At 46.3% G+C, this 26,058-nt stretch overlaps 1 protein-coding gene and 1 long non-coding RNA gene across 5 annotated transcripts in view; one reads left to right on the top strand and one right to left on the bottom strand.

The window, feature by feature from the left end:
* Positions 1-577: 577 nt before the first annotated feature.
* On the bottom strand, positions 578-11,986 carry LOC136792957 (sterile alpha motif domain-containing protein 1-like). The gene is made up of 3 exons (XM_067018066.1): positions 11,894-11,986; positions 9,958-10,156; positions 578-5,708 (listed from the first exon to the last, which is right to left on the bottom strand). Exons 1-3 carry the CDS (start codon positions 11,984-11,986, stop codon positions 5,263-5,265), a joined length of 738 nt encoding a protein of 245 aa, XP_066874167.1. The 3' UTR covers positions 578-5,262.
* A 2,126-nt stretch (positions 11,987-14,112) lies between these two features.
* LOC136792884 (uncharacterized) overlaps positions 14,113-26,058 on the top strand; it is a 446,126-nt gene continuing 434,180 nt past the window's right edge. For all 4 annotated transcript variants that reach the window (XR_010837463.1, XR_010837461.1, XR_010837464.1 and 1 more), the window contains exon 1: positions 14,113-14,199. This is a non-coding gene — a long non-coding RNA (uncharacterized lncRNA). The remainder of the gene's footprint in view (positions 14,200-26,058) is intronic.

The raw sequence follows: 26,058 nt of genomic DNA, 5'->3' as shown, positions 1-26,058 counted from the left end.
CGTGTTTATTCTCTCCTGGGTAAAATATGAATTTATTTAGAAAGAAATGTAAATTAAGCAAAAAGAAAATTAGTATTTTAATTTTTTAAAAGAATGCTTAGAAAGAAAACATAAAAATTCTAACAATTTTTATGCCTCAATTATAATGCCATAATGCATTCTTTGCAGAAGTAGCTTTCAGAAGACAAATGTACCCACAGTAATATGAAATTTTACATATTTGGACAAATATTTAACTTAGTTTAACATTTAATCAAGGCTTTTTTTGTTATAGCTAATTATGTAATCACATAATTTTAAACATTTAGCCTAATGTTCTCAGCAACCTTATATAGTTTAATATTCTTGTAAGGATTTTCATTTAAAAATTAGAATTAAATAAGTGATATTAGATAGCGATTTCATTCTGACACCATAAAATAAACAGAACTTTATTTTTACAATATTTATTTAATAACCACGTAATTAATAGAAACATTTTATTACATTAGCGTTGATATATTCAACAATAGTCTCTATGGCAAAAATGTGTGTGTGTTTAGAACTAGGCTATAATTTTGAAACTCACAACATTGAATTAATACAGCTGTACATTTATTTTAGTCAATATACACCCATATTACATAAAAAATTTAAAGGATTTTTAACTTAAAAAAAAAAACTCCATTTAATTTGAGAAGAGATTTTCCATACTGAAAAACTCATTTTTAATGCAAGTAACACTGATGAATTGCCTATGCTGGGACCATATCTGATGATTTCTGCTCAGAGTGGGTTCTTTCATGAATAAGTCTCTGCAAGCTAAGTATGCTTATAAATTCATTACAAAGATTTCAAGGGTAGAAAGAGTGTACATATTAGTGCAAAGAATAAGTTTCAACCTCTTCATCAAACATAACTCTCTTATTCTGAAAGTAAAAGCCTGAGAAAAATCTGGGTTAATTTTCAAAACAAGAAAACAATTATTTATCTCAGTCCTTAATTTTTAAAAGTTCATCTCAAAAAAATTAAACCACCTGTGCTTGATATCTTTATTTTAATGATTTTTTGCTTTATTAGATCTTAGTGATTGGAGAAACCAGGAAAAGTCTTCTTCAATCACCTATTCACCACAAAGGTTTCTAATTCGATTTGCAATTTTATATTCCCTTATAAAATTTGAGAAAGAAAGGATGCGGAAATGTAACTGCAGAAATACATTAACAGAAAACTTCAAAACATTGACTTTTTACTACCCTCCAGAATGAAGGAAATTATCCAGGGAGTTCTCAAAATCAAAATCAGGTGGCCCCTTCAAAAGTACAATATGATGAGAGCTTTTAAATTTCACAGATTAAATGTTGCTAAGAGCTTAATATTTTCACCGCTTGTTGCGACTCAGAGCCATCTGGCTTTTGTAACTGATGTCCTGCCTCTTTCGGGCAGCAGAGGGCGCTCTGGCACTGTTGACAACGGATACCTTCTGGCGCACTGCGCTAGCATCTTGTTCCCAGGACGGAAACACACTATTTCCCTGGAGGGTTGTCGTTGAGTATCTCAAAGGGTCAAGCTGTTCCTAAATTATTCCGAGAAGCTGTAATTTGAGACCACTGAATGAAAGTTGCGATTGTCAAAGGGCCCCACCACACGACGCGCCGAAATTCTCCAATCGCGAAGCAGGGATTGTTTTAGTGCAAAATGCTGAGCATAGAATTTCAGAGCAGGGAAATTGGCAACGGACATTAAAGCGGATGTTTATTTTTAAGAGAAATATAAAATAGTCTTTAAAAATCTAGAAATATTACGGATCGATAGCCACTCTAGATTTAATCACAGCAACCAGATAGATTACTCAATTGTGTGTTCCCTTATCTAAGTGGTATTTTACCTTCTCTCTTTCATATCATGTGCTTCACTTCTATTTAGAAAGTAATTTTTAAACAGATTAAGCTTTCTGCAGACGAGTTTAGACCGTCCTTAAAAGGAAGGATTAGGGTGAAGGAGATTAAGTGTGTCCCAGTTATGTAATATGAATTATAACACAACTCAGGCAGGAATATTTTGCAGCCTTGGACCCTTGTTGTTTAGTGAAATATCCGAGGGAATGCGGACGCAGGAGATCAGCTCAGTTGCATGAATACTGGAAGGAAATCAAGGCTTCCACGATAACGTGTAATGCTTTAAACCCACTTCAGTGTCCATTGACTGATGTTAACTGGCACAAAAGGAATATTCCCCAACCCTTTCCTTTTACCATTCGAGTAGCCCTTTTTTCCCTAATGTATTTTAACCTACTCCTTCCCAAATTGTATAAAATAAAATATCAACCTAAGTCATCAATGGCTATGAAAGACCAAACTCTCGGAGTTCTAAAATCAGAGGACAAATAAAATCTACCCTGAGGGAGGGGACGAGGATATCTCGCACTGGGTATACTGCGCTCTGCCGCGATGTTTTCTGAATCATTTCATACATTTCTATCATTCAGGTGTAAAAGAACGACTCCGATAAAATCATGACCCATTTACAGTCCATTTCTGTATCTGGATCGAAATCGGTGTTGCTGCCTCCATTGCCCGGTCTGGATTGTTTTTACCTAGTCCTAATTTTAACATCGTTTACGCTTGTGAATTTATAAGCAAATGCAAGGAAACGCGCAACATTTTAAAATTTTTTTCTGAGAGCCCAGGCTGGCTACAAATTGGTTGATTTTCCGTTTCTTCCTCTCTCTCTCTCTCGCCTCTTTGATCCATATTTAGTCAGAGCACTTAAATTTTTATTATTTACATTTAGTTCTGTCAATATGTAGGTTAGGACGATGAAATATGCTGAGGGATTAAAAGATTTATTGAATGTATTAATACTGACCCCTACGACCCTCGGCTCTCAAGCGAATCTTCTTTTCCTAGGATTTAGTAAACACCCTGCCTTTTTCCATCTGCCGGATCTAGGAGGAGGTCGCTGCTGTGCGGGTTCTTTCCGCAGTGCGGACTTCAGGCCTCCTGGCTCCGCAGTGCCTCCCCCAGGCCGGAAAGCGCGCAGCATATGCTCGGCGCACCGAAGCGGTGTGCGGGGCTCGGCTCTCTGGCCCCGCTTAGGAGGGCCGCGGTGCTTCGAGCCTGGCCAGAGGTGGCAGGCTGGGTGGGCTCCTGCTCGGTCTCCCCTAGTCAGTCCCATCCCGTGCCTTCCTGGTCATTCTCGAGGCCCACGCTTGAGTCCGTCGCTCATGCCTTTGGTGAGCACCGTCGAGGTGCGGAGCTGAAGACCTTACATTTTGTATGTTTTAAGGAAGAAGACTTAAGAAGAAGAGGAAGAAGAAAATAAGCCTTCATTCTCCTCATTCTCCTTCTTGCAGGTCCTAGATTCGGTTTTCAGCCTAACTAAGTGGAAATTAGGGACCCAGGGGAAATTGTTTCCCAATGTACATAGATGAAGCGCATCTGCATAAGTGAAGACAGAAAAGTACCAGCCGAGGGTCGGGAGAGCGAGAGTGGTCTATTTCGGTAAACTATTAGGTTGCACGGTTTACGGCATCTCCCTGCTTTTACACTTTCTTTCGCAAGCTACCTAATATCCAGTTATTCTTTGGGGTGGTGGCAGCAGGGTCCTGTCGCTTTGGGGTAAGATTGCCTAGAGAAGAGGGCTACGGGCAGCACCGCGGACAGCGCCGGGAGCCGAGGGTGCGGCCGCTTCACCGAGTCCTGTCTCAGCTCCTCTCCTTTGTTCCCACCCCCTACAGGCCAAGGCAGAACAAAGACATCTATCAAGACTCGCTTTCTCAGCTGAGTTTGCCTTTGGCTCCAAGGCCGTGGTGCGGAACTATTATTACCTTAACGAAGTCCAGCTCTTTGGCTTCCAAATAAATTACTTTGCCCAGTCCTTCTAAAGTTTGTGGCCTGGCCTTTCCCCCGCTGTCCCACTCTTTGGACTGATTTGACCATTGCGGCTACGTCGAAACAAGGAAATCGTCTTGGGTTTTTTTTTTTTTTTTTGTCGTTTGTTTTTGTTTTAAGCCAGGCAAGGCCAACTCGAGAATGGGAAGAGAAAGGGGACAGGTGGGGGCCGGGGGCGGGTGTTGAGAGCTTCCCGAAGGAGCTGAGCTGTTGGAGGTTTCGTGCGCAACGTGGAGAGGGCGGCATTTACTGTGCTCATCCTCTCACCTCTGTTTCGTTTCCGCATCTTGGCCCAGGGTCGCAAACAACACACTACCTGCTCTCGAAAGAACCACTGCTTTCTAAACGCCTCAACTCTGTAGAATATTTGCACAGACGGGAATTACTGCTCTCCTGACAGCTGTCACTGAGGCGCCCTTAAAATCCCCCTGGGGATTTGCCTGCGGATTTCCGAGGCTCTCAGGGAAAACCGTGACCCTTTTGCTTTCGGAACACTAGGCTGGTTCTGGAATCAGTTTGTGGCAAAGGATGGGTTCGTTCTACCACCCCTCGGCGCCCCTGGCAAGTGCCTTTTCCGCTTTTCTTATCCTAAGACGCTCTGGTGTCCTCCAAGTGTAGCCGTAGGCTCCGCTCTTGGCATTCACCGCGTGCCTTAATTGTATGACATTAAATCAAGGTCCGCTGTGAACACGGAGGGCAGAGTCTGATCTTGATCCGGAAGGTAACTGAGACACTGCGAATATCACACTTCTCCTGCCCTTTCCCCTGCCCGGAGCTCGAGCCCCTGCGACTCCCTCAGAGTCGTAACTCAAACTCGGCTCCTGTCTCAGCTCGCCTCCTGCCACAGCTGCCAGAGCCGCTGCTAATTAGTCTGTTCCGTGGAAGTGTAGACGATGCATGTGTCTGCGTATACATATGCATATATCTGCATACCATTTACAGCACACCTAGAAATAAATCTAGTTTTCAAATGACGGCGTGGATCGAAGTTAATTACCCCTCTGGTACAGAACTAACTTCGTAATCATGTTATTTTACTGAAGGCAATTAACTGAGTTGGTTCGCCCTGCATCTCTTCTAAGTCACTTGTAAGGACCGCGCCATTGCATGTTCTGCTGCAGAAAGCTTTGCCAATCGTCTCCTGCTGTCGGGGATGAGATCTAGCACATAAGAAAGACAATAGTCATACGTGTGTGTGTATGTAAGATAAACACGCAGACATGCCTAGTCTCTGTGTCCTCTGATAACGTTACCGCGGTTTTGGTTGGGAGATTTGGGGAAGAGATGAGAGTCCAAGGGCCGGCTGGGTCATCTTTCTTTGTAATGCGGAAAAATTAACTCAACCGCACCTGCCTAGTCCCGAGAGAGCTGGGCGGCCCATCTGGTCAGGCTACAGCTCTGCTGCAGAGAAAAGGCTGCTCGCTAAGGCTTCCCCGCCGCCGGGGAGCGCGGACCCCGGGTCTGGGCCCGGCCGGGGGTTACGCTTCAGAGCAGCGCAGCGGACGCGCACTCCTGACTGCTGCCCGAGTCGGGAGGCCGGCGGAGCCTGGGCCGGGCGGAGGGAGGGCGAGCAGGAGAGAGGAAGGGGTGAGGGGAGTTGACCTCTACGGGCGGAGCCCTGTGCACAGCGGGTAGGAGGCGGCGGGCGCAGCGGCTCTTTTTCTCGGCGTCCCCTACGGCGGGCGCGGTCCGCGGGAGGGAAAGGCCCATCCGGCCCCGGTGTCCCAGGAAGGGAGGATGATCCGCCGCCGCGGCCCCGGGGCGGCGTCGAGCTCGGCTGTGGCTGCAGAGGCCGCCGGGAGCCGGTCCAGCGCGGAGACCCCAGCGCACGCGCCCCTGGAAAACAGAATCACAGCGCAGAGTTAGAGAGGGGGGCTGCAGGGAGGAGGGGGGGGAGGCTGGGGAGAAGGGACAGGAGGCGGGACGGAGCCGGCGAGCGGGATCAGGTGACGGCAGGACGGGAGCCCAGCCGGCGGGCCGCGACCTCCGGCCCCAGGCTTCGGGCTGGGCGCCGAGGGGCCGGCGGCGCGCGAAGCCCGAGGCGCGCAGCCTGGGGGGCGGCGCGGTGGAGGTGCGCGCAGGTCCCGGCCGCGGAAGCCGCGAGACGGGGGGGGGAGCCAGACGCTGCGGCGGCGCCGCCGCGGCCCGAGAAGGGCTTTCGGCGGCTGCAACGGTCCAAAGGCGTCCGCAGAGCGTCCTCCGGTGCGGTGCAGCCGTCCCCGCACCCCGTACCCCCTTTCCCCCCGCGCCACCCCTTCCCTTCGGACCACAGTCCGGATCCGCACTCTCCAATCCCCACCCCTTCGTGGCTTAGTACCCTGCGAGCTGCGAGAGCGGCGAGTCCCAGCAAGAAAATCGAAACGATCGATGCGAGAAAGAATGACATCTACACATAGCCCTAGAAATCCGAAGCAGAAGGACTTGCTCGCCCTGCTCAAACCTGCCGAGGACCAAAGCGTTTTCTGTCGCTGCTGAGCGCGTTCTCGGAGGGAAGAGGAGGCTGCGAGGCTTCCGTGGTATAAGGTGCTTTCGGGTGGGAGGTGGGTGTAGGGAGGGGGTGGATCGGAGCGGTCCGGTCTTTCCCCCTCGCTTGCTGATCCAGAATTAGGGATTAATGGCTCGCTCCAGCCAAACAAATAAGGCATCTGCCTTCAGCGCAAGAGGATTACACGGGCTGCTGACGTCACCAGTCAGACAGATGTTGGCTCCCAAAGTCCTGAGCAGCTCGCTGTGTCCTTGAAACCAAAGAGCCGAAGAAGGCGCTCAGCCCCCAAGAGCTGCGCCTGGGTACAGCAGAGGGCGAGCACCCTGCCCTTGCCTCTGCACCCCACTGGCACCGACACAGTGGCCCAAAGACGGCCCCCTAAGACGTCGCGCCCCCAGTCTCTCCAGCCCTTTTCGCACAGCCCTACCGTCAATGCTCAGGCCAGCTCAGGGCAGGTCAAAGTCACCATTCCCGGTTGCCTCTCCCTAACATGGAGACAAGAGCCCACACTTTCTGGACGTCTCGTCTAGATCCCTAATTCTAAGCTCTGGGGCTCTTGTTCCCTCGCACATAGATGGCCGAGGAGCAGCAAAATAAGCACCTCAGGCCGGACAGAGCCCACGCTCCAGATGAGGGGCGGCTTCTTAATTACGTGCGCGCGCAGCAGAAGCGGGGCTTATCTGCATCTCCTCTTCTCACCCCGCCGCCAACCTTTCTCCAGGCCAAGGTTTAGGTTTAGGTTTAATCTTATCACGAATGCCATTTGAGACTAATGTGCCTTTCTAAACAATGACCCTCTCCCAACCGAGGACCGTGTCCCCAGCAGAGTCCTGGGCCACCGCTCGGTGTGCCAAGGGGACCTCACCATGGTCCTGATCATTGCATTTGCTTTGCAAGGACTTTGAAGATATTGTCCAAAAAAAAAAAAAAAAAAAGTGTGTGTGTGTGTGTCCAAAATATGTCTAGCACCTAATTTTAAGAATCTACACATTCAGGTAACTGCAGCTTCATTCTATAGTCAAATCCAATGAGTAAAGATCAAAAATTAATTAATTTGTAAACCCCAAACTCTCTTGAATTTGATGTTTTAAAATTTAAATATAAACTATTTTATTTTTTCACGCCTACGTATTATTTTTGCTTTATATGATTTCCCAGGCCTCTACAAGTCACACTGAAGTCAGGTTATGAAATAAGCCAAGAGACACATGGAACTGGAAATTTAAATGAGCAATTTTGAATGTGTTATGTAATCCACAAATGAAATGGCTTTAAATGAAGTTCAATTCTGGAAAGGAATAAAGGCAGTTCATACAATGTAGGAAACAAAGTAAATTGATCTCCAACACAGAGCCACACTGAACCAACCCTGTGCCCCAAACCGAATGAATATATATGGAAAAGCTCTGCGATTTTCTCAGAAAAAGGTTTGCCGACAACACCGCACTGACGATTATATATTACAGTGCCTAAACAGGAGTAGAAGGAGTAGCTGCATTATATCTCCATTCATATCACTCCTGTCTATCAAAGTGGCATTTAATTTTTCCAATTCTATGCATTTAGAAATTCAGTCGCTGATAAAAATCAACTTAATTTATTCTAGTGTCATTCAGCTAATGCCAGCCTAAAAGAGTAAAATTTCTGTATCCTCACTCTGCTTCAAGGCCTTGTAAGAAACAGCTCACGTCTTAAAAGGACAGATTTTAACTTGTTATTTCCCAGTAACAAAAGATAGACCTCCTCTTATCTTAATTGGATAAATAACATATACTATTTGAGCAGGGTATATAAGTCATTGTTTCTTTGAAACTTGGTAGAATACGTTTGAAATGCCACAATTTAAAGGAATCTAATTCCTTCTAAAAATCATAAAGATTGTTTTTGTCTCCCAAATGTTTGGACTGTAAACCTCCATTCTGCTTCCACAAAATTTTACAAGAGTTCTTTTATGCTCAGTGATTTCCTATTAGTTCGCTGTCCATGGTCTTGATCCACATGAAGGGAGGGGCTAGTGGTGCATTTTGAAAAATGTAAATCACAATGCTTCTGCACCAATTTGATGCTGTAACATTTTAAGATAATGTCAAGAGGGGAACATCTATAGGCTTTTAAGTTCTCTCTTCCATTCCAGTTGTTTTCATTTTTCTATATTTGCCACCAAATTTAGAGTACAGGAAGCAGATGGGGAAAGTGTGCATCTTGAGCTGATAAAATCACCACAACCTTTAGGGGTCCAAAGAATTGTAGTAAATAGGAAATAGTATTTTTCAACCTGCAGTTTTTTTTTGGTTTTGTTTTTGCTTTCAAAAAGGTAAGGCATCCTTGTATAGGCATCCCTGTCCACTTTTACACATGGTTTAACAAGTGCAGAAAATTTTACAAAAATGACAAATTAAGAAAAAAGGCCAAACAACAACCTTCTCACTTCTCTCTATAGATAGACATAGACATAATCACACACATATGCACATACAGAAGCACTAAGAGTATTACACTAAATCCCTTCTTTAACACCCTATAATATTTTTCTTGTGAAGCAAAGGAGGCATAGCAGTTAAGGCTAGCAGTTAAGGCTGCGTAATAATTCCTTCTTTCCAAAATAACGTTTCACCTTCGGTTTAAAAAACAAAAGATTGACCTGGCAGAGTAACATTTAACCTCTCCTGGGGGTTCCCTGAGGGGGTGAAAGAATAAAGAAAAAACTTTCCTCCTTCCTCCAAACACTTAAGTGTCTTTTGTCCTTTATCTTTCCCTTCAGATGATCAGGAAAAGTATGTTATTTATGTATGTGTATATAAACACACATAAACAGACACTTATTTTCCGAATCCCTGAGAGACACTGCGGATGTCTGAAGGGCATCGACCTGCACAAACTGGTCATATTTTTGTTTTGATACAAGTATCCCAACGGTAAGAAAACAGGCTCCTGCCCAATCTGAGGTCGGTACCCACCCCAGGCCACGGGGCCGAACTACAGCGATTCACACTTTTCCGGGCAAGAGAAGACTACTTTCCGAAGAAGTCTTTAGAACTTGGGAAAATCCTTGTACCGGAAGAAAATGGCCTAAACACAATAGGACTCGCCATTTTCTCCTTGTGAAGCACAAAGCGCTTGGCGCTGCCCGGCACACAAAGAAAGCGTGAGCCCGCGGAATTCTTGCACATTTCCAAGAGGCCAAAAAAATACCTCCCCCAGAAGCACAAATTCTCCCGCCTGGGCGCTCTGAGACACACTCTCCCACCCTCACTCAGCCCCTGTCACCAGAGGATCCTTTATTTGAGGTGTAGAGAGAAGACCCATCCACCTACGAAGGCGCGATGTTAGCTAGCCAGTTAACCCCGGCAAGGCTAAGTCCCGCAAACCGAGGGCCCGGGCCAGCGGCGGCCCCGGACTCCATTCCAGGCCGGGGGTGCTGGCATTCCCTTCCTCCTCCTCCTCCTCCTCCTCCTCCTCCTCCTCCTCTTCCTCCTCCTCCTCCTCCTCCTCCTCCTCGGATCTCTCCTTCCAATTCCATCCCGTCCCCCCAGCACGTCTGGTAGTCCGGGAGCTTAAGGATCTCGGGGACCTGATTTCCATCCACTGCCAGGAACCAACCTTGCAGCCCGGAGCCGGGCGCGAGGCTCTCGAGGATGCTCGCTACGCGGGAAGCCCTCGGCTCGGCGCCTCCCGCCGTCCCCCGGCCGCCGCTCCAAGTCGCCGCATCCAAGACTGCCCGTGCCCAGCTCTGCACGCCCACCACGGGCGGAACACTTATCCCGCTCACGTGCGGAAAGGGCAAGCTTCGAGGACAGCCCTGGGAATAAAATCACCAAAACACACCCGGCGCCCCCGACTCACAAAGCGCACACTCTCCATCCCGCCGGCGACGCAGAGCCCGGCTACCGCAGGAAAAGATCGTACTTACAGCCGGCGCGCGTTTGGGTAATCCGCGTCTCAGCCTGTTGGGTGTGTTTGTTTGTTTTCAAAATAGATACACATCTCTAGGTACTTGATTTTCCACATCTTCCACCGTTGAGAAGGAACGAAAACAAAAATCTTGTAGCCTATCGGGGATGGGGGAGGGGGGATGGAGATTTTCATTGTCTACGCTCTGCACATGCAGCCGAAGGAAAGACGCTCATTGCCGTGTGGGGCTGCTTCTACTTTCTGCTTGAAATTCAGAAGCTTTCAATGCAGGAAAGCGGGGGTTTGGCCTCCCTGCCTCCCTCCCTCCCTCTGCGTCCCCTTCTCTCCCTCTCGCTCTCTCTCCTTCTTTTCCCTCCTCTCCCCTCCCTCTCTCTTCTCCAGCTCGAAGTCTCAGTCTCTGTCTCCCTCTCTCTCTCTCTCTCTCTCCCTCTCTCTCTCTCTCTTTTTTTCAAAAGAGGGCAGGTCGCTTCCTGCATCCCAATGAGTTAAATCACTCACTTACTTCTCATGCATCAGCAGCCTCTTTAACAACCCGAGGGCTGCAGGCACAAAAGAGCATTTAGCTGCCTCCAATTTGTGTAGAAGGCCTGTCCTTAATTTGTTTTTGGAATATAATTAAATCATGTATTTCACGTAATATGAAAATACCAAGTTCCCAACTTTAGCGAATGAACTGTTAATGGTAACCTTTGAAAATATACCCCCCCCACACTTCCCGTTGGTGCCCTTAGAAAGGGCCTAGGACGCCCCAGAAATGGAGAGGCCAAGGGTTTGGGCCCAAATCTACCCGCCCCTCCCCCATTTCACACGTCAAGGTCACAGTCGTCTGATTTCCCCCATTGATTTAAAATGGAGCCTTTTAAAAATCAACCCTTTGCCTTGGAAAGGAATTAAGTCTTTTTGTGGTGTGGGAAGAGCTGAAGGATTAAATAAATAAATAAATACATCCTTAATCTGAAATACACACGTAAGCAGAATCAACTGTGATCAGACGTGGGGATGCGGTGGGAGGGAGGGGGAGAGGGGGAGGGGGGAGGCTGACACCATGCGAGAGCGTGTGGTTTTCACTCTCCCCTCCACCCGGCCTGGAGACTTCTGAGGGTCTCTCCGTTTTGCTCGGGTTTCTTCCGGAGGCTGAGTGGGCCTTACCAGGCGACAGGGCCGGCGCCTCTTTCTTTCCTCTCTCTCTCTCTCCTTTCTTTCTTTTTTAAGACCCCTCAGAGAGTCTCTGAGGGGTCCAGATCTTGCGGACACCGCCCAGTGGTCGTGGAGGGGGGGGTCGTGTGTATGTCTCCCCCTCCTCGAAAGGGCTGGGGCACAAAGAGCAACTCTGCCTTCCTGCAGTTTCTCTTTCAGAAAAAACCCAGGCCCGGCTATTGTTCATCCTCAATGAAGGGGGCCGAGGGTGACAACAGAGAGCCCTCCTCTTACCCCACACTCACCACCCACCTCCTCCCTCACCCCACCCACGGCCACTGCTAAGGAGACATCTGGGCATATTTTCTTGCTCCTGAGATCCCTGACTGGGAGACCATGAGGTCCAATATCACTAATATCTTGGTTATCTTCTTTGTATTTTCTTCAGCAATATTCCCTTAAGTCGTCAGCCCCCGCCTCCCGGCACCCCATTTTCTGGTTCTAACGGCGTTTGTTCGGAAACACTGCACTCGGATACCGAAGAGGTTCGGGCTGCAGATAACAGCGCGCGCCGTTCCATCGAAAGGGAATGGAACACTGTAACTCGTCACCTCCCGCCTCTGAATATTCACCCTCATACCTTAAATCACCCTGGGGTTTTGAGTAAGGCCATGTTTCACCCTGAACATTGATCAAACCGGACTCTGTGGCCTCTGCTATCGCAGGAGGACGCAAAGGCCTCCAGCACCCGGCTGACATCTGCTTGGGAAAAATTCAACAATACCCCACAATAGGGTCTCGTGCAAAAAGTGAAAACCAAAAATGAAAGATGATTTTTTAGAAGACGGAATATACATACTAAAAATGCTGGGTTTGGGTAATCTCAGATTACCTAAGATAGAACATCTCTTCGGTTGAGCCCAGACCGAAGGCCTCGCCGTACGGGTGTTTTGCTAGCGGCGAGAGACGACGTTCTCTTTGGAGACACTAGAAGGAACGCGCTTCGTCCCCCCGCCCTTTATCTTTCACCGGATGATGCTCATTCTATCCGTTTCCACTTTATTGACCTGGGATGTGGGACTGTTAAAAGATCGGCAACTCCTTTTGCCAAAGCTTGAAGGAGGCAGGGTCACGCGGTGCGCGCAGCATCCGGCCCCTGGGAAGATGCGGCTCTGTCCTCTGCTTAGCCAGAAGGGTGTGCTCTGTGGGGCGACCACCTCAGACGATCCCGGTGGGCCCCGAATCCGGCAAATCCCCCACCCCCGCCCCGGCTCTAGCGATCCCAACTTTGCCTCATCTTTCCGGGTCCTGGAATTTCAGCCTTGTCGGTGGGGAGGCCTTAGGAGGACACCCAGGCTGCGGGTGCCTTTCCTACTCACGGGCCGCTCCTTCGCCCGCGGGTTATTCTAAGTAGAGGCTGCAAAGAAAAAAAGCTAAAGAGATCAGAGGAGAATGCCGGAACATTCGCCCGGGCCTCTCACCCTCGCCCCAAACAGATGGCTGGGCCGGGACACCTGCAAAGCAGCCCGCAGCCGCCGCCTCCACGCAGCTCTCCCGACGCGGGCCACAGTGCCGGATCAGATAAGGTCATCTAACATCCTGGGCCCAGGGATCGCTCAGTCCCCCGCCCAAAGAACCTTCCTCTGGGCACGTTTCGGTCCCTTCGGAGAACAGAGCTTCCGATCCCCGCCTCCCGCCTTCGGCCCAGAATTCGAGCGGGCGACTCCTTTGCAGCCCCGGGGATTTTTTTTTTTTTCTCGTTTGCCAGGAGCGCAAACCTCCTCCTGCCCTGCGCATCTCGTCGTCCGGGCTCGGAGCATATGAAAATGTAACCCAACTCGTTGCCAGAAGTTGTTGCTAATTAGTGGATAATAAACTTCTGTAGCCAGGGCACAAAAGTCTTTTAAAAGTGCAAAGGTGTTCTTTGTTATGGCATCAGAAAAGGGATTAGCATATCAATTGGACTGGGGGGACCGGACAATGAGCCCTCCTCCCCCTGCGCTGCCCTTAGCTCCTCGCCCGCCGCTGCCACCTCCTCCTCCTCCCGCTCTTCCTCCTCCTCTTCTTCCTCTCCCAGCTCGGGGAGCTGTCAAGGAGCGATTGGGGAGCGCAGGGCGGCGGGCCGGGGCCGAACGGGCAGGCGCAGTGCGAGCTTCCAGCCGCCCACCAGGCCGCGCAGCCTGCGCGCCCCTCGCCCTCGCCCTCGCCCTCGCCCTCGCCCCGCGCCCAGGCGCGCGCCGGGGCGTGCGGGGACGCGGAGCCCGAGCGTGGCGGCTCCCGGCGGCCGCGAGGGCGGGGACGCGGCCTGTCCCGGGAGGCCGGCCTCGCGCAGCCCCACGCGGCGCCCCCTCCCCGCCCTCGGCTCGGGCCCCGCGAGCCCGCGCCCTCTGCCTCCCCCGGACCGCGCGACCCCCCAGCGGACTTTCCACTCCGTTGGCAACGGGGCGCCGCCAGCTCCCCGCCCTCCTCCGGCGTTTCTCGGCCGACCCGCTGACCTCCCGACCCTCGCCCGCACGCGTCGGGCGGTGCGCGAGCATTCGCGACGAGCCGAGGCCCGCGCTCTCGACGCAGCCGTGGCTTCGGGGGCGGCGGGTTCGCGCGGCCCGGCCCGGGGTCGGGGTCCGGCCGCCGGCCCGCTCGGGGGCCTCGCAGGCGAGGCGGCGGCGGGGGCGCCGACCCAAGCAGGCCCGGCGAGTCTCCGCGCGGCCTGGCCTGGCCCCGGGCCCCCCGCCCCGAGCCGACGGGAAGCTTAGGAAGGCGGCCCCGGGCCGGGTGCAGGAGCGCAGAGCAGAAGTAAGTCTCTCGGAGACGGAGACGCGGCCCCGGCCCCCTGTCCCGTCGCGCCCTCGCCCGGCCTCGTCGGCCCCGGAGCGCGCCCGGGCACGGAGCGTCGCCGGGGCCTGCGGGGCCGCCCGGCCCCCGGGAGCGGAGGCGCGGAGCGGGGCGCGGGGAAGAAAGGCGAGAGGGGGGAAGGCGCAGCGACGGCGCGCCTTGCCGGCCGGCCTGGAGGGGCCGCGGGCCCGCCCGCCCGCCTCTCCGCCCCGAAGCCCCCGCCGCCCGGGCTACCCCGGCGAGGAAACGTCTTCTTCTCCCCTCCCCCCTCTCGCCTCTCTCCCTAGAGGCGGCTTCCGTCCTCTAAATGCGTTTCAAAAAAAAAAAAAAAAAAAAAATCTCCGGGGCTCTCCTCCTTCCACCCCGCGTCGCCTCCCCGGACACTGGTGTTTGGCGAACAAGCGCCAAACTCACACAAGTTTCCCCGAAAAGCAACGGCTCTGAGGGCCGTGAGGAAAGATGTCGGGGGAAAACGTGGAGGTCGGTGTTTCCCTAAATGCAAAACACCAGAGAGGGATCTGAAAGGAGCTTTACTTTCCCTGCGAAATCTCCATTGTTGCTTGGCGAACAATGGGAGCCTGGGCGGCTGTAGGGCTGTGCGGATGAATAGGCGAGCCGCGGGATGCGTGCGGGTCAGTGCTTGGGGTCCCGGGCCGAAAGCCCCTTTCTCAGCTTGCCACAATGAACCAGAGCAAGCTTTAGTCTTTACTGGGTCACCGGCCATCCTCTATTATTCAACACTTCACAACAAAAAAACACTTATTAATCAGCGCTGACCAGCGGCCCCTTCTGAAACAAGAGAAGAGGGGAGAGAGGGAGAGAGAGGGGTGAAAAGAAGACTGAGAAGCCCTGGACAGATCTTTCTAAAGCCAGAGCAACCATAGGGTACTTTCCTCCAGTGGCCAAAGTTTCTCTGACACAACAAAGTTTCTAAGCAGGCCACGGAGACCTAGATTTCTCCTCGTTCGCCTTCCTCCCCGTCTCCTCCTCTGAAGAGGTCGGAGACTTTGTTGCGAGGAAGGATGGCTTTAGGTCAGATTGCTAAAGCCTGATCTTAAAGATCTAATCGCTCTTGGAAGAGAAGCCTGTTTCCCAGCTGGGCCTCCACTCTGGAGATGGCGCAAGGAAGACGGTCCAGCTCTGCTCTGGGCACCCTGCTGATGGATGAGGTGTCAGGCCCGTAGCCATGTGAGGACTGGTTTCCAAATGGTATGAGCAATAGTCAGAGGTGGTACTTCTCGGTGATACTGAATGCAATCTGTAGATTTTTCTACTTCGTCATGTTTCCGTCCGGATGTCTGAAAAGACTAAACTTGCTTTGCTAGAATGAAGAGGAACTAATGATGATTCCCGTGCTTAGACCAGGATTTGAGGGAGAGAATGCGATGAGTGGTGTTAGGGAAGAAAATGGTGCAGAATGTTCCAGACCACGAAAATCAGTGGGTTCTTTGTTCAACTTTGATAATTTTTACAGGGCTTATTTGATGTTTGTAACCTAATTGTACTGGTTACGGGCTCAGGCATATATGGACACATATACATCAAAGTGAAATGCTACCTACATCAGCTTTATGGATGAATTTAAGCCATTTGGAACTCAGCTAGACATGTTTGATGGCAAAATTTTGTCGCCTTTTGATTTGGGGTTGGAAGCCAATAATAGTTCTTGGTGTTTCTGTCTGTTTTACATTACTCAGGTTGTAATTTAGCCAAGTGAGCAAAGCTCTTTTGTAATGGCTGATGTGTATAACCGAACAGAGGCAGCAGATATTGACTCTTGGTGGTCAAGAGACGTAAGACAATTATTTTCCTAAAGAAATAGGAGTGAATGTCAAAGCAGGATTCTTTTAAGTTGAAAATTTCGTTTGTGTGCACTTTTGGATTCCTGAGTGACATAACTAACCATTTCCCTTCTCATGATTCAAAGAAGACTTTAAACCCAGAAAACGTATGGATGGGGGATTGTGTCTTCAGCAAATTAAGCTGTAGAACTAGATGGCTTGGTCATGAAAGCAAGAATGCAGAATTACTTTGTAGGAAACTACAGTGGTATTTACCAGAGTTTATGCAGTAAATGCAAAAAAATGGGTTGCATGGTTTGGTCTCAGGAAGTGTTTTACTTAGATGCCTACTGTTTGAGATGGGCTTTTTTATGTAGAAAATATTGTGTTACTCAGATTTTGCAGAGCTCAACGCTTCTTGCAATGGAGTAATCAACGGTTATCTGAATAATTTAAAGCCTGGGATTAAAGGCCTTGGAGTTGAATGCTGACAAGCTCTCACATGTAGGCAGGGGAAAGTTTAGTATCCTTCTCTTTCTGTATATACTTTGAAAATAATTTGGTCATGTGTGGCGAATTATTTTTAAAATGTATGCATAAGAACAATGAATAATTCTTTCACGAATTGTTTTCCAAATGAGCAAATAAGACTGTTCAGAAAAAGAGTAGGAATCTGTCTAATACCTAGCAGTGTGTCACCTAAAATGGAATGTTTTAAAAGGACTATTCTATAAAAAACATATTTGCCAAAGAAAGCTCCACTCTCTCAGAAAAGTGTTTAGAGGGTGTGGATACAGAGAATATATTCATTCCACAAATCCATTCGCGGGACGTGACAATTTTATGTCATATTTTTCCTTTCAGTATTTTGGTTGACTTCCTAATTTGCTTAAGGGAAGCATTGTTGTATGTGTGTGTGTATTTTTATTTGTAAACTGAAGGTATGTACTAAATGGGACTGATCATTCACAGATTATCTTCTGAGTGAGTTCTGTTGAATAAGCAGATAGTCGAGAAAAGCTCTAATCTTAATATATAATACGTTGGATGTGCATATATATCATCACACAGCACAACATGTTAAAACATATTTATAGACTACAAATACTCTTCTTTCTTTCATTTTTTTTTGGCGGTGGGTGAGGGTGTGTGCTAAGAAATTAACTAAATAGCTTTGTAATGACATCCCCTTAAACATACCAGTGAATTTGCATGGAAATTGGAATAGCTTCCACATTTGTCAAAGGAGAAAGGAATAATACATAAACATTATATTCAGCAAATGTTTAAATAGAGAAATGTTATTTGTTAGTATTATTTACCACGGAAGCAATAGTTATTAAATTTAATATATCTCTATGAAATCGTTATTCCAAAGTACAGTTATTCAGTAGTGTATACATATTGCATTTAAAAAAAATACATCTGTAAGAAGAACCTAAAGATTGGATCATCGATTTAACACATCATAAAAATTACTTTATAGGTAGCTAAGTCATCTATATCCTGGAAATTGTTTTTGCCTTAAAAAAAATCCATCTGGACATTTAAAAAATGGCACATTTAAAAAACTCTCAGGCTCCAAAGGAAACAAATATCTTGATAGAACTTGTGTATCTTTATCGAAATGAAGGTTAGGTGGCAAAGCCTGTGGTTATAAAATGAAAAAATATATGCAATCTGAAATGTTTATTTTGAAACATATTTCAGTTTTTGCATTTATTCTTCCTGGAAGATGCATATAATTCAGACACTTTTCCATCTTAACAGAATTTGACAAGTTCAGTTCAAATTTATATCCACATGATCTGATAAAGTATAGTATCAGTAGGTTATCATGAAGTGTAAATGTTAACTCTACCAAATGTTGCTTTGATACATGCTACTTTTTCTTTTATCTAAAAAAATCAATCAATGCAGTTTTTCATGATAGAAGGAGAAAAGGAGCTGATAGAAATTTGACTTGCCCCCTGTGATTTGCCCCGTTGCCAGAGAATTCTGGTTAGTTGTATAGATCTAACTTCTGTGGGGAGACTCAACCTGGTACTTATTTATTTATAAACTTCCGCCTCACTAGAGATTCCAAGTTATATTTAGGAAACTAGAACCTCACATGATATGTGTTTATTTGATTCTTCGATTTAAATACTTCATGAGTACCCCAAAAGTAATTTTTAATGGAACATTTTCATTAGATTTACATTTATTACATCTAGACATCCCTGATGTATTTCTGTACATACCAAGACATGACATCTCACTTTTTGGAAACAAAAGAAAATCAAGCTTTTGAATGAAACTCTCCCCCCCCCCGCCAAATTATTTCCACAGTTCTTCTTTGTTTAATATTTCCTTCAACTAATTGCGTTTTGATGCACATGCTATAAACTCCATTTTGACTTACACAACAATTTTTCATCCAGAAATCTATCTGCTTATATAACCATTTGTGACAAAGCAGAGTATTCTAGAGAATTTCACAAAAGGCACCTAAGATGTGTATGTGTGTGTGTGTGTGTGTGTGTGTGTGAGTGTGTGTGTTTAAACCATTTTCATTTCAGTGGTTTATGGATGTTTATTATAAGTTTGAAAGGAATTATTCAGCACTCTCTTCCTTTATGGTAGTTTTTAAAAAATGAAAGCTAAATTTTAGAAATACCTACAAGATAAAAAACACAAAATGAAACACTTCTGTATTTGGATTTTTTGCCCTGGTAATCAGAGACAGACTATAAATTTGATACAAGTTTTTCTTTCAATTAAGGAGGCTCTTTGGAGATGCTATAGGACACTAGCTATGTTGAGATTATGGGAAAGAGCTAAGATGCTTTTGTTTGTTGTGTTTTGTTTTTTGTGTTTTGATGGGTCAAAATGTAGATCCACATCCTTGCCCTACTCCAGTGCCCCTTGTACGTTTTATTGCTTCTTGTGGGAAAACTTGTGGGAGCAGGGGTGTGAGACAGGGGGAGGTGCGGGCAGCTGAGTCTACGCATCAGGTAGAGTTGGTGCGGTACTGCTCATGGTACTGAACCAGTCTCGTGTGCCAGGAAAGGATCCATCTTTCAAGCTTTGCTTTCTCTGTCATTCTCCGGCCGCTCCACTCAGAGTGCCTAAGAGATCCTAGGAAAATTAAGCTCTCACAAAAATCATCTGTTCTGTACCTGACGACATTGGTATCAAGAGGCAGGAGAGTGACTCAGGTCTCACATCAGGATTGGCCCTTTGGACCCCATGCTAGTCTGCAGCAATATAATGTTATGTTTTATGTATGTGCACGATGTTTTAGTTCCCAGTAGTTTACATGTACATTGCAGATGCATGGATTCCATATTTAAAATTAAAACCCTAAAAATGAGAACATTTGCTTGAACATATTTTATAAGAAAAAAAGCATAGAAGACAAAAGGTCTTAGCTATGGGGAGGGGAAAAAATACATAGCCATGAAAAGAGATAATTGCACTGCATTGCAACTAGCTTTAATCAAACTCCTGTTTTCTGAAGACCACAGTTAACTGATGTTTATGAACATCTCAAGAGTTTTTCTAGATACTCCGGCTTCTTCCAAAAGGCGGCTTTTATAAAACCAGCCAGCTGAGACTCAGCAATATCTCAACTGCTTTTTATCCCAAGGTGCTTTCAGTGACGCCCTGAGACTCAGGGATGAACAGGTTTCTTTGTGCATATACATTGCCGCAGAGTCTGGCCGGGACAAGTCGCTCAGGGGCCATCTGGGAGGAATTGAGATTGTGTCTCTGGGCCTGGGTCAGAAGGGCTGCTAGGCTTGACATGACAGATTCCTTGGGCTTTTGTGAAGGACCTTGTCCTCAGGAGCGGAGCCACAATTTCGCCAGCTGTAGAGTAATGACAATTTCATGCTTTGGTGAGGACCTGGGTTTGTTGGTATCGATCCTAGTGATTCCTGCAGCTTTAAAGAAAATGAGCTTTGTGATTAAGCTTTCATTCTCTCTTCCTTTCCCTCATCTTCTCTCTCTCCTCCTTCTCCATCACTCTCTTCCCTTCTCTTCCCTCCCTCGCCTCTCAGACTTTGGTACCACTGAATCAGCCCTGTGGACAGATGCATACTCTCCTCTAGGTTTGCTTGCTTTGTTAGTTACTCTTTGAAACCTCTCAGGTGAGGGCTTAAATGAAGACTTTACTCAATTTTTGTCTATTTCTTTTTTCGGAACGTTCCTTCCTCTCTTCTAAGAAGCTAAATGTCTTAGACTAGTGTCCTTGCTGAGCACAAGCCTCCCTCTGGTGTCTGGAGGTCAGGCCACAGGCATGGAGAAGACCAAATCGCAGGTATCGTGTTCGTCTAGGGTGGGCTTAAGGTAGCCTGAGGTTACTGATCTGAGCCATACCTCTGACACCGCCTAAGCACAGTCTCAAACCTTCAGGAACTCTCTAGGTTTTTGAAGTTTGCTGGATCTGAAAAGAAAGGGTTTGAGCTGCCCTCCCTCGATAGTTTTATTTTGATCATGTTCGCTTCTCTTTCTAAAGAGTGTGTGTGTGTGTGTGTGTGTGTGTGTGTGTGTGTGTGTGTGTGTGTGTAAGGGGAGAGAGAGAGATGACAAATGATTGTAGGCATATTCGCTGAGATATGAGAATGGCCTTAGTTTAAAGTTGGAATGCAGACACACATAAACGTGGTTATCAAGGACTTTTTAGAACATCAAGAGAAGTCAAACAAACTAGGACAAATAATTCTGCAGTTTTACAATGTCTCTAGTTAGGAAATATACTTGTGTAGATGGATCAAGAGATTAAGGGGACTCAAAAATCTGAATTGCCTGGGAGATGACAGAACTGTTGGATTGCAAGAGAGGTTGTCTGTTTGTCCCCTGATCTTTAAGACCAAGGGAAGGTGGGAAGAAAAGGGAACTGACATTTGGTCTGGTTTACTATATGTTGAACGTCCTACCAGGCTCTTTTATAGCACATTATTTCATATGTTCTCACCAGAACCCATCAAGGTAAGTATTAATTTTTCTTCATTTTAGAGATGAGAAAACTCTGGAAAGTTATATAACCTGACCAGGGTCACACAGCTAACACAGTTTGGAATCCAGATTAGAATTCAAATAAGCTTGTTTCCAGAATCTGTAGTCTTTTTCTTAAACCAGGAATATCTCACATGATTTATTTTCCTCATAATCATTCATGGCAGAAGTAAAGATTTAATCACCATGGATTTTCCCAGACTTATTTTCCTTTATATTCTCCTCCCTGTGGTTACATAAGGCTTCGGTCACAGGGGCAAAAGCCCCTACGCTTTGCCGTACACTCTTCTCGGAGGCTCTGTTCTTCGGCCCAGGCTGTTGCGTTCCCCCTTAATGCCTTCACCAGGGCATTGACTTGGGCTGCTCTTTATTCACATGGGTGTGTGAACGGCTGGGCTTGGGACCAAACCTACTTATACACCTATATCTATACATGAAATGGCATTTTATGTTGCGTTGTACTGTGAAACAGAGAACTTGAGCAAAGGTAGTAGCAAAGGCAGTTGCTTCTCAGATATTTAATTTGGGGATTTGATGATTCTTTTTCCTTCTTTTCCCAGTTCTTTAATATTTATTTTAAGAAAGCTTTTTTTTTTTTTTCTATCCTATTTCACATCCTAATGTACAATCAAGCCAATTAAATCATGAATCTGAACCTTCAAGGGCTTGGGCTAGTTCTTTATTGAGGTTAGGCATCTTTCTGTAGCAGAATTAACTCTTTCAAGCCCTTGATTCATTAGATTGCATTTCTTAAATGTTTGATATTTAGTGCTTAATTTCTCAAAGAAAGGAAAAATAAGAGTATGTTGGTAATTTACCTATATTGCATGGAGTGTTCTAGATATGAGTATACTGAATATAATTCTCTGCTTCAGTTTTCTTATCATGAGAGTGGTAATCCTCATTTTAATTGGAACTGTAAAAGTTTATTAATACTGGTGAACACCTTGAAAATGATAAATAATATCAAGTACAAAAATCAAAATATTAAGTGGTAAGTTAGAAAACATTTAACTTCCAGTTAAATTAATCCTTCTATTTTCTTATAGTTTCTTGCTGAAACATTAATTTTCTTTCAAGAGTCTTATGGTAAAATCTTTAAATGACTATTGCCCACATAAAAGGCTATTTCTGAAAAAGTAAAGACCTTAATGTAAGTAATCTAAGAATTCTTTTCATTGAGCTAAAAACTCAGAGGAAATTAGGTTAAAAAAGATAAGAGTAGTACTTTAAAATTTGCAGTATTTTGGCGATTAAAATGATTTGGTAAATGATGAAAATATGAAAGATAGAATATTAAAGTTTAATATAGTGGCGTTTGGATTGGAATTAAACATTGGAGATCACACCAGGTATTTGCTTCAAAGATACAAATGACCTTGGAAGTTATGCTTTTTTTTTTCTTTTTGGTACGAGGGCTTCTCACTGTTGTGGCCTCTCTCGTTGCGGAGCACAGGCTCCGGACGCGCAGGCTCAGCGGCCATGGCTGACGGGCCCAGCCGCTCCGCAGCATGTGGGATCCTCCCGGACCGGGGCTCGAACCCGTGTCCCCTGCATCGGCAGGCGGACTCTCAACCACTGCGCCACCAGGGAAGCCTGGAAGTTATGCTTTTGGATGTACGTTACTGTTTGTAGTACTGCTCAAAATCAAGGATTGTGGGGAACAAAGGGAAAGAAACAATAAGGGCACTTACTCATATGAATTTTTTCAGATTAGTACTATGATGTCAGCGACCAAAATATTAGCCGAATAATCATTAGATCTTGAGTTTTATTTGGAGCTAAATCTCAGGTGAGCCAGTATAGTTCTTTTGACTTTGATTTAATTTCTTCATCTTCATCCCCCAAATGGAGATAAAATTGCTTACTTGCAAAAGAGATAGTGAATACTAATTAATTAATGGGTTTGAACATTACTAATAAATTCTGTTTTCTTAATTTAGTTTTCAAGGCTACAAATTCAGAAGTGCTAAAGATACAGAAGTTCTGTGTTCATATATAATGTATCTCAATATTTGGGTTGTTCAAATGTGTATCTAGCAGACTCAAAACACAGATGAATTTCTTGGAGAGCTTAAAGCTCATTTTAACTAGCCGAATAACAATGGAACTCTTGGTAGAAAACGCTGAATTCTACTGGTTTTACCTATAAAGCTTAAGGGGTGTGTGTGTGTGTGTGTGTGTGTGTGTGTGTGTGTGTGTGTGTGTGTGTACACTTATATATTCAGTTACTTTTATCTTGTAGGTAGAAATCTAGAAAAATATATTTCGGAAAATAAACCGCCGAATCACAATGAATCCAAACTATTGTCTCCAGTTTCTGATAGGTACACAGTGTCTGAAAGCATGGCAGCATCTGCCTGTGAATTAGCAGGCACGAGTTTATACTGAGCTGGTCTGTCTGACCTGCTTGACCTAATTTTAAGGAATTGTTTGAGGTTTTCAGGAAGTAACTTTTCACAGTAGTATCATCTGTGCAGGGAAGTAAGTTAGACCACGTGGTAGCCTTCCAGGGTGATTGGGTCTCATATTTTTGTGGTGTCTTGGAAAAGGCATTGGTCAAGGAGTCAGGAGCCCCTACTTCTAGGGCTGACTCCACCTCCAACCAAGTGAATAAGGCTGGGAGCGCTACCAGTTTCCTCAAATGTAAAGTGAGTGCAGTGGGTCAACATCATGGCCGCCTTGTGCTGCAAACCAGCTCTCCCAATTCCTAGGCTGATTCCCTCCCTATTGTTTTACACTATGTTTCCAAAGAGTGTTTCTGTGGGCCAGGGATCAACTCCAGGCAAACTACGTGGCAGAGAGTAATGCCTGCAGAGAGCTGTGCACATATTCAGTAAATACATATTGCTTGAAATACTTGATGATTAATTAACCATCTAGAGAACGCCTGTGATCAATGCTGATGACTCAGCCTTAATGGCAAAATAGTTAAAATTTATTGAGTAGTTCTAAAGTGCCAGGCACTCTATTTGCAGTTTGCAATAGGTGATATCTCATTTAAGCAATCATCCAGGAAACACATCTAAATCTTCCTGGAGAGTTTTGACATTATGGTATTATTGGCCATTCTTCTCAGGAAAAGTATTTTGTGCTGGACTTGTTTGGAGTCTCCCTCATGATGTCATTTGAAGAAATTCAGTAAAGGAAAATGGATTTGCATTGGGAGAAAGCAGGGCTAAATATCCATGGAAAACTCAAACTCAAACATTGAGTGTATAAATTGCATCTTGAAAGCTATAGCCAAGATCATATTCGAGCCAGAATCTTTCTCATCGTCCATGGTTTCTCCCCCTTTTCTGAATATTTAAATAGGCAGAAATACAGGCAGGAAGTGGTCTTTTTTTTTTTTTTTTTTTTTTGCGGTACGCGGGCCTCTCACTGTTGCGGCCTCTCCCGTTGCGGAGCACAGGCTCCGGACGCGCAGGCTCAGCGACCACGGCTCACGGGCCCAGCCGCGGCCCAGCCGCTCCGCGGCACGTGGGATCTTCCCGGACCGGGGCACGAACCCGTGTCCCCTGCATCGGCAGGTGGACTTTCAACCACTGCGCCACCAGGGAAGCCCCAGGAAGTGGTCTTTTAAAAAATTTTTTGCCATGTAACTATCTCAAGAATCCATCTTCTCTCGTCCATCCCTGGGATAATTGTTTCAGTTCAGATATCATCACCATCTCGCTCATGGAATGTTCTAATAACCTCTACCTGGTCTCCCTTCTCACCCTTTTCCAATCTATTCTCTTTTCTTGCTGCCACTGTATTTCCTGACATTCAAACTGATCATACTTAAAATTCTTTAATGGCTCTTCTTCACATCCTATAGGGGACATTGCCTCTTTGTCACGTCCTTTCCAGGAGGAGGGAGCTACCCCATCCTCTGGCTTTCTGTGCACTTCGATACGCACTTCTTTTTGCAAGTATATCTTATGAATGTCTCTCCTATTGGTCTGTGAGTTTTCTATAATAAAACACTTTTGACACACATTGGTGATTGGCACATTGTTAATAATTGCCGAAGGAATAAAGAATCTGGGGTTCTTGAGCTATTCTGGGTTCAACAGAGGAGACGTAATATCACACACAGTTCATTAAAATTGCTTTTCTAATCATTATCTTGTTTGAGTCTCATAGAAAAACCCAACCCTATCATTCTGATCCATGGAAAGGGATTGGTTCAGCGCCTTAGAATTCCTGAGAGGCAACCTGTTTGGCCAGGTGATAGTTGGGCAGGGCCCAGAGATAACGATTTCAGGATCACTTCCCAAAGGTCTCATCCCCCTTCCTGAGAGTAGGAGTCAAGTCTTAGCACCAGCGCTACCCTGAGAGTCCTCAAAGGAAATGTTTCCAGGGCTGAGCATAGGATGGCATAGGAGGGCTGCAGGAAGTGAGGGAGAGAAAACATTTCTGGAATGAGCTGAATGAACATGAGTGGAGAAGGGGGCAGAGAAGGAATGCTATTAGGGGCCCTGCAGAAGCTTCTCAGATCTGAAAAACCCAGAATTCTGAGACAAGATTGCCAAGTTCTGGCAAATAAAGCTAATGGCTGTGGTATTCAGAAAACTTTTATACTTAGAAGAGAGCCTTTAAGCATCAAGGTATTTCTTCAACTTTCTTACCAAATTCCTTCACTTTGCCCTACTTCCTGACATGCCATGAAACAGGGACTCGTCTTTGTTAAGAAGCCTCTTTTCACAGACAAATGTGCAAAAGGCATCTCAAATTTAACGTGTCCAGAATAGAGCTTCTGATTTCCTACCCCTCCCCAAACCTATCCCCTGCCAAATCCTTCCAGTTTTCCTATCTCAGTAAATGATATACCCATTCCCTAGAAAACAAACAAACAAACAAACTAGAAGCCACCTTGGATTCCCCTTTCTCTCTCAGCCCGTACCCATCCATCAGCAAACCCTATCAGCTCCATCTTTCCTAAGTCAGACCACATTTCTCTATCTTTACCATCTTACACGAAGCCACCGTCATTTCCCTCTTGATCTACTGCAGTAGTTTTCGGACTGGCGTCCTTATTTCTACTCTTGACTCT

Source organism: Kogia breviceps, chromosome 17 (genome assembly GCF_026419965.1).
Source record: "Kogia breviceps isolate mKogBre1 chromosome 17, mKogBre1 haplotype 1, whole genome shotgun sequence".
In the NCBI taxonomy this organism is placed as follows: Eukaryota; Metazoa; Chordata; class Mammalia; order Artiodactyla; family Physeteridae; genus Kogia; species Kogia breviceps.
Note: the sequence above shows the minus strand (reverse complement) of the source record. Positions and strands in the feature narration are given on the sequence as shown.

Bases quoted from the DNA above. Each gene is read 5' to 3' on its own strand.
- LOC136792957 (XM_067018066.1), bottom strand. From the start codon at position 11,986: ATGGAACGGCGCGCGCTGTTATCTGCAGCCCGAACCTCTTCGGTATCC. The intron at 10,157-11,893 runs GTGCCGGGAGGC...TTTTATTCCCAG, and splicing joins CGTTAGAACCAGAAAATGGG to GGCTGTCCTCGAAGCTTGCC. The intron at 5,709-9,957 runs GTTGGTTCCTGG...TCTGTTTTCCAG, and splicing joins GCCCGGCTCCGGGCTGCAAG to GGGCGCGTGCGCTGGGGTCT.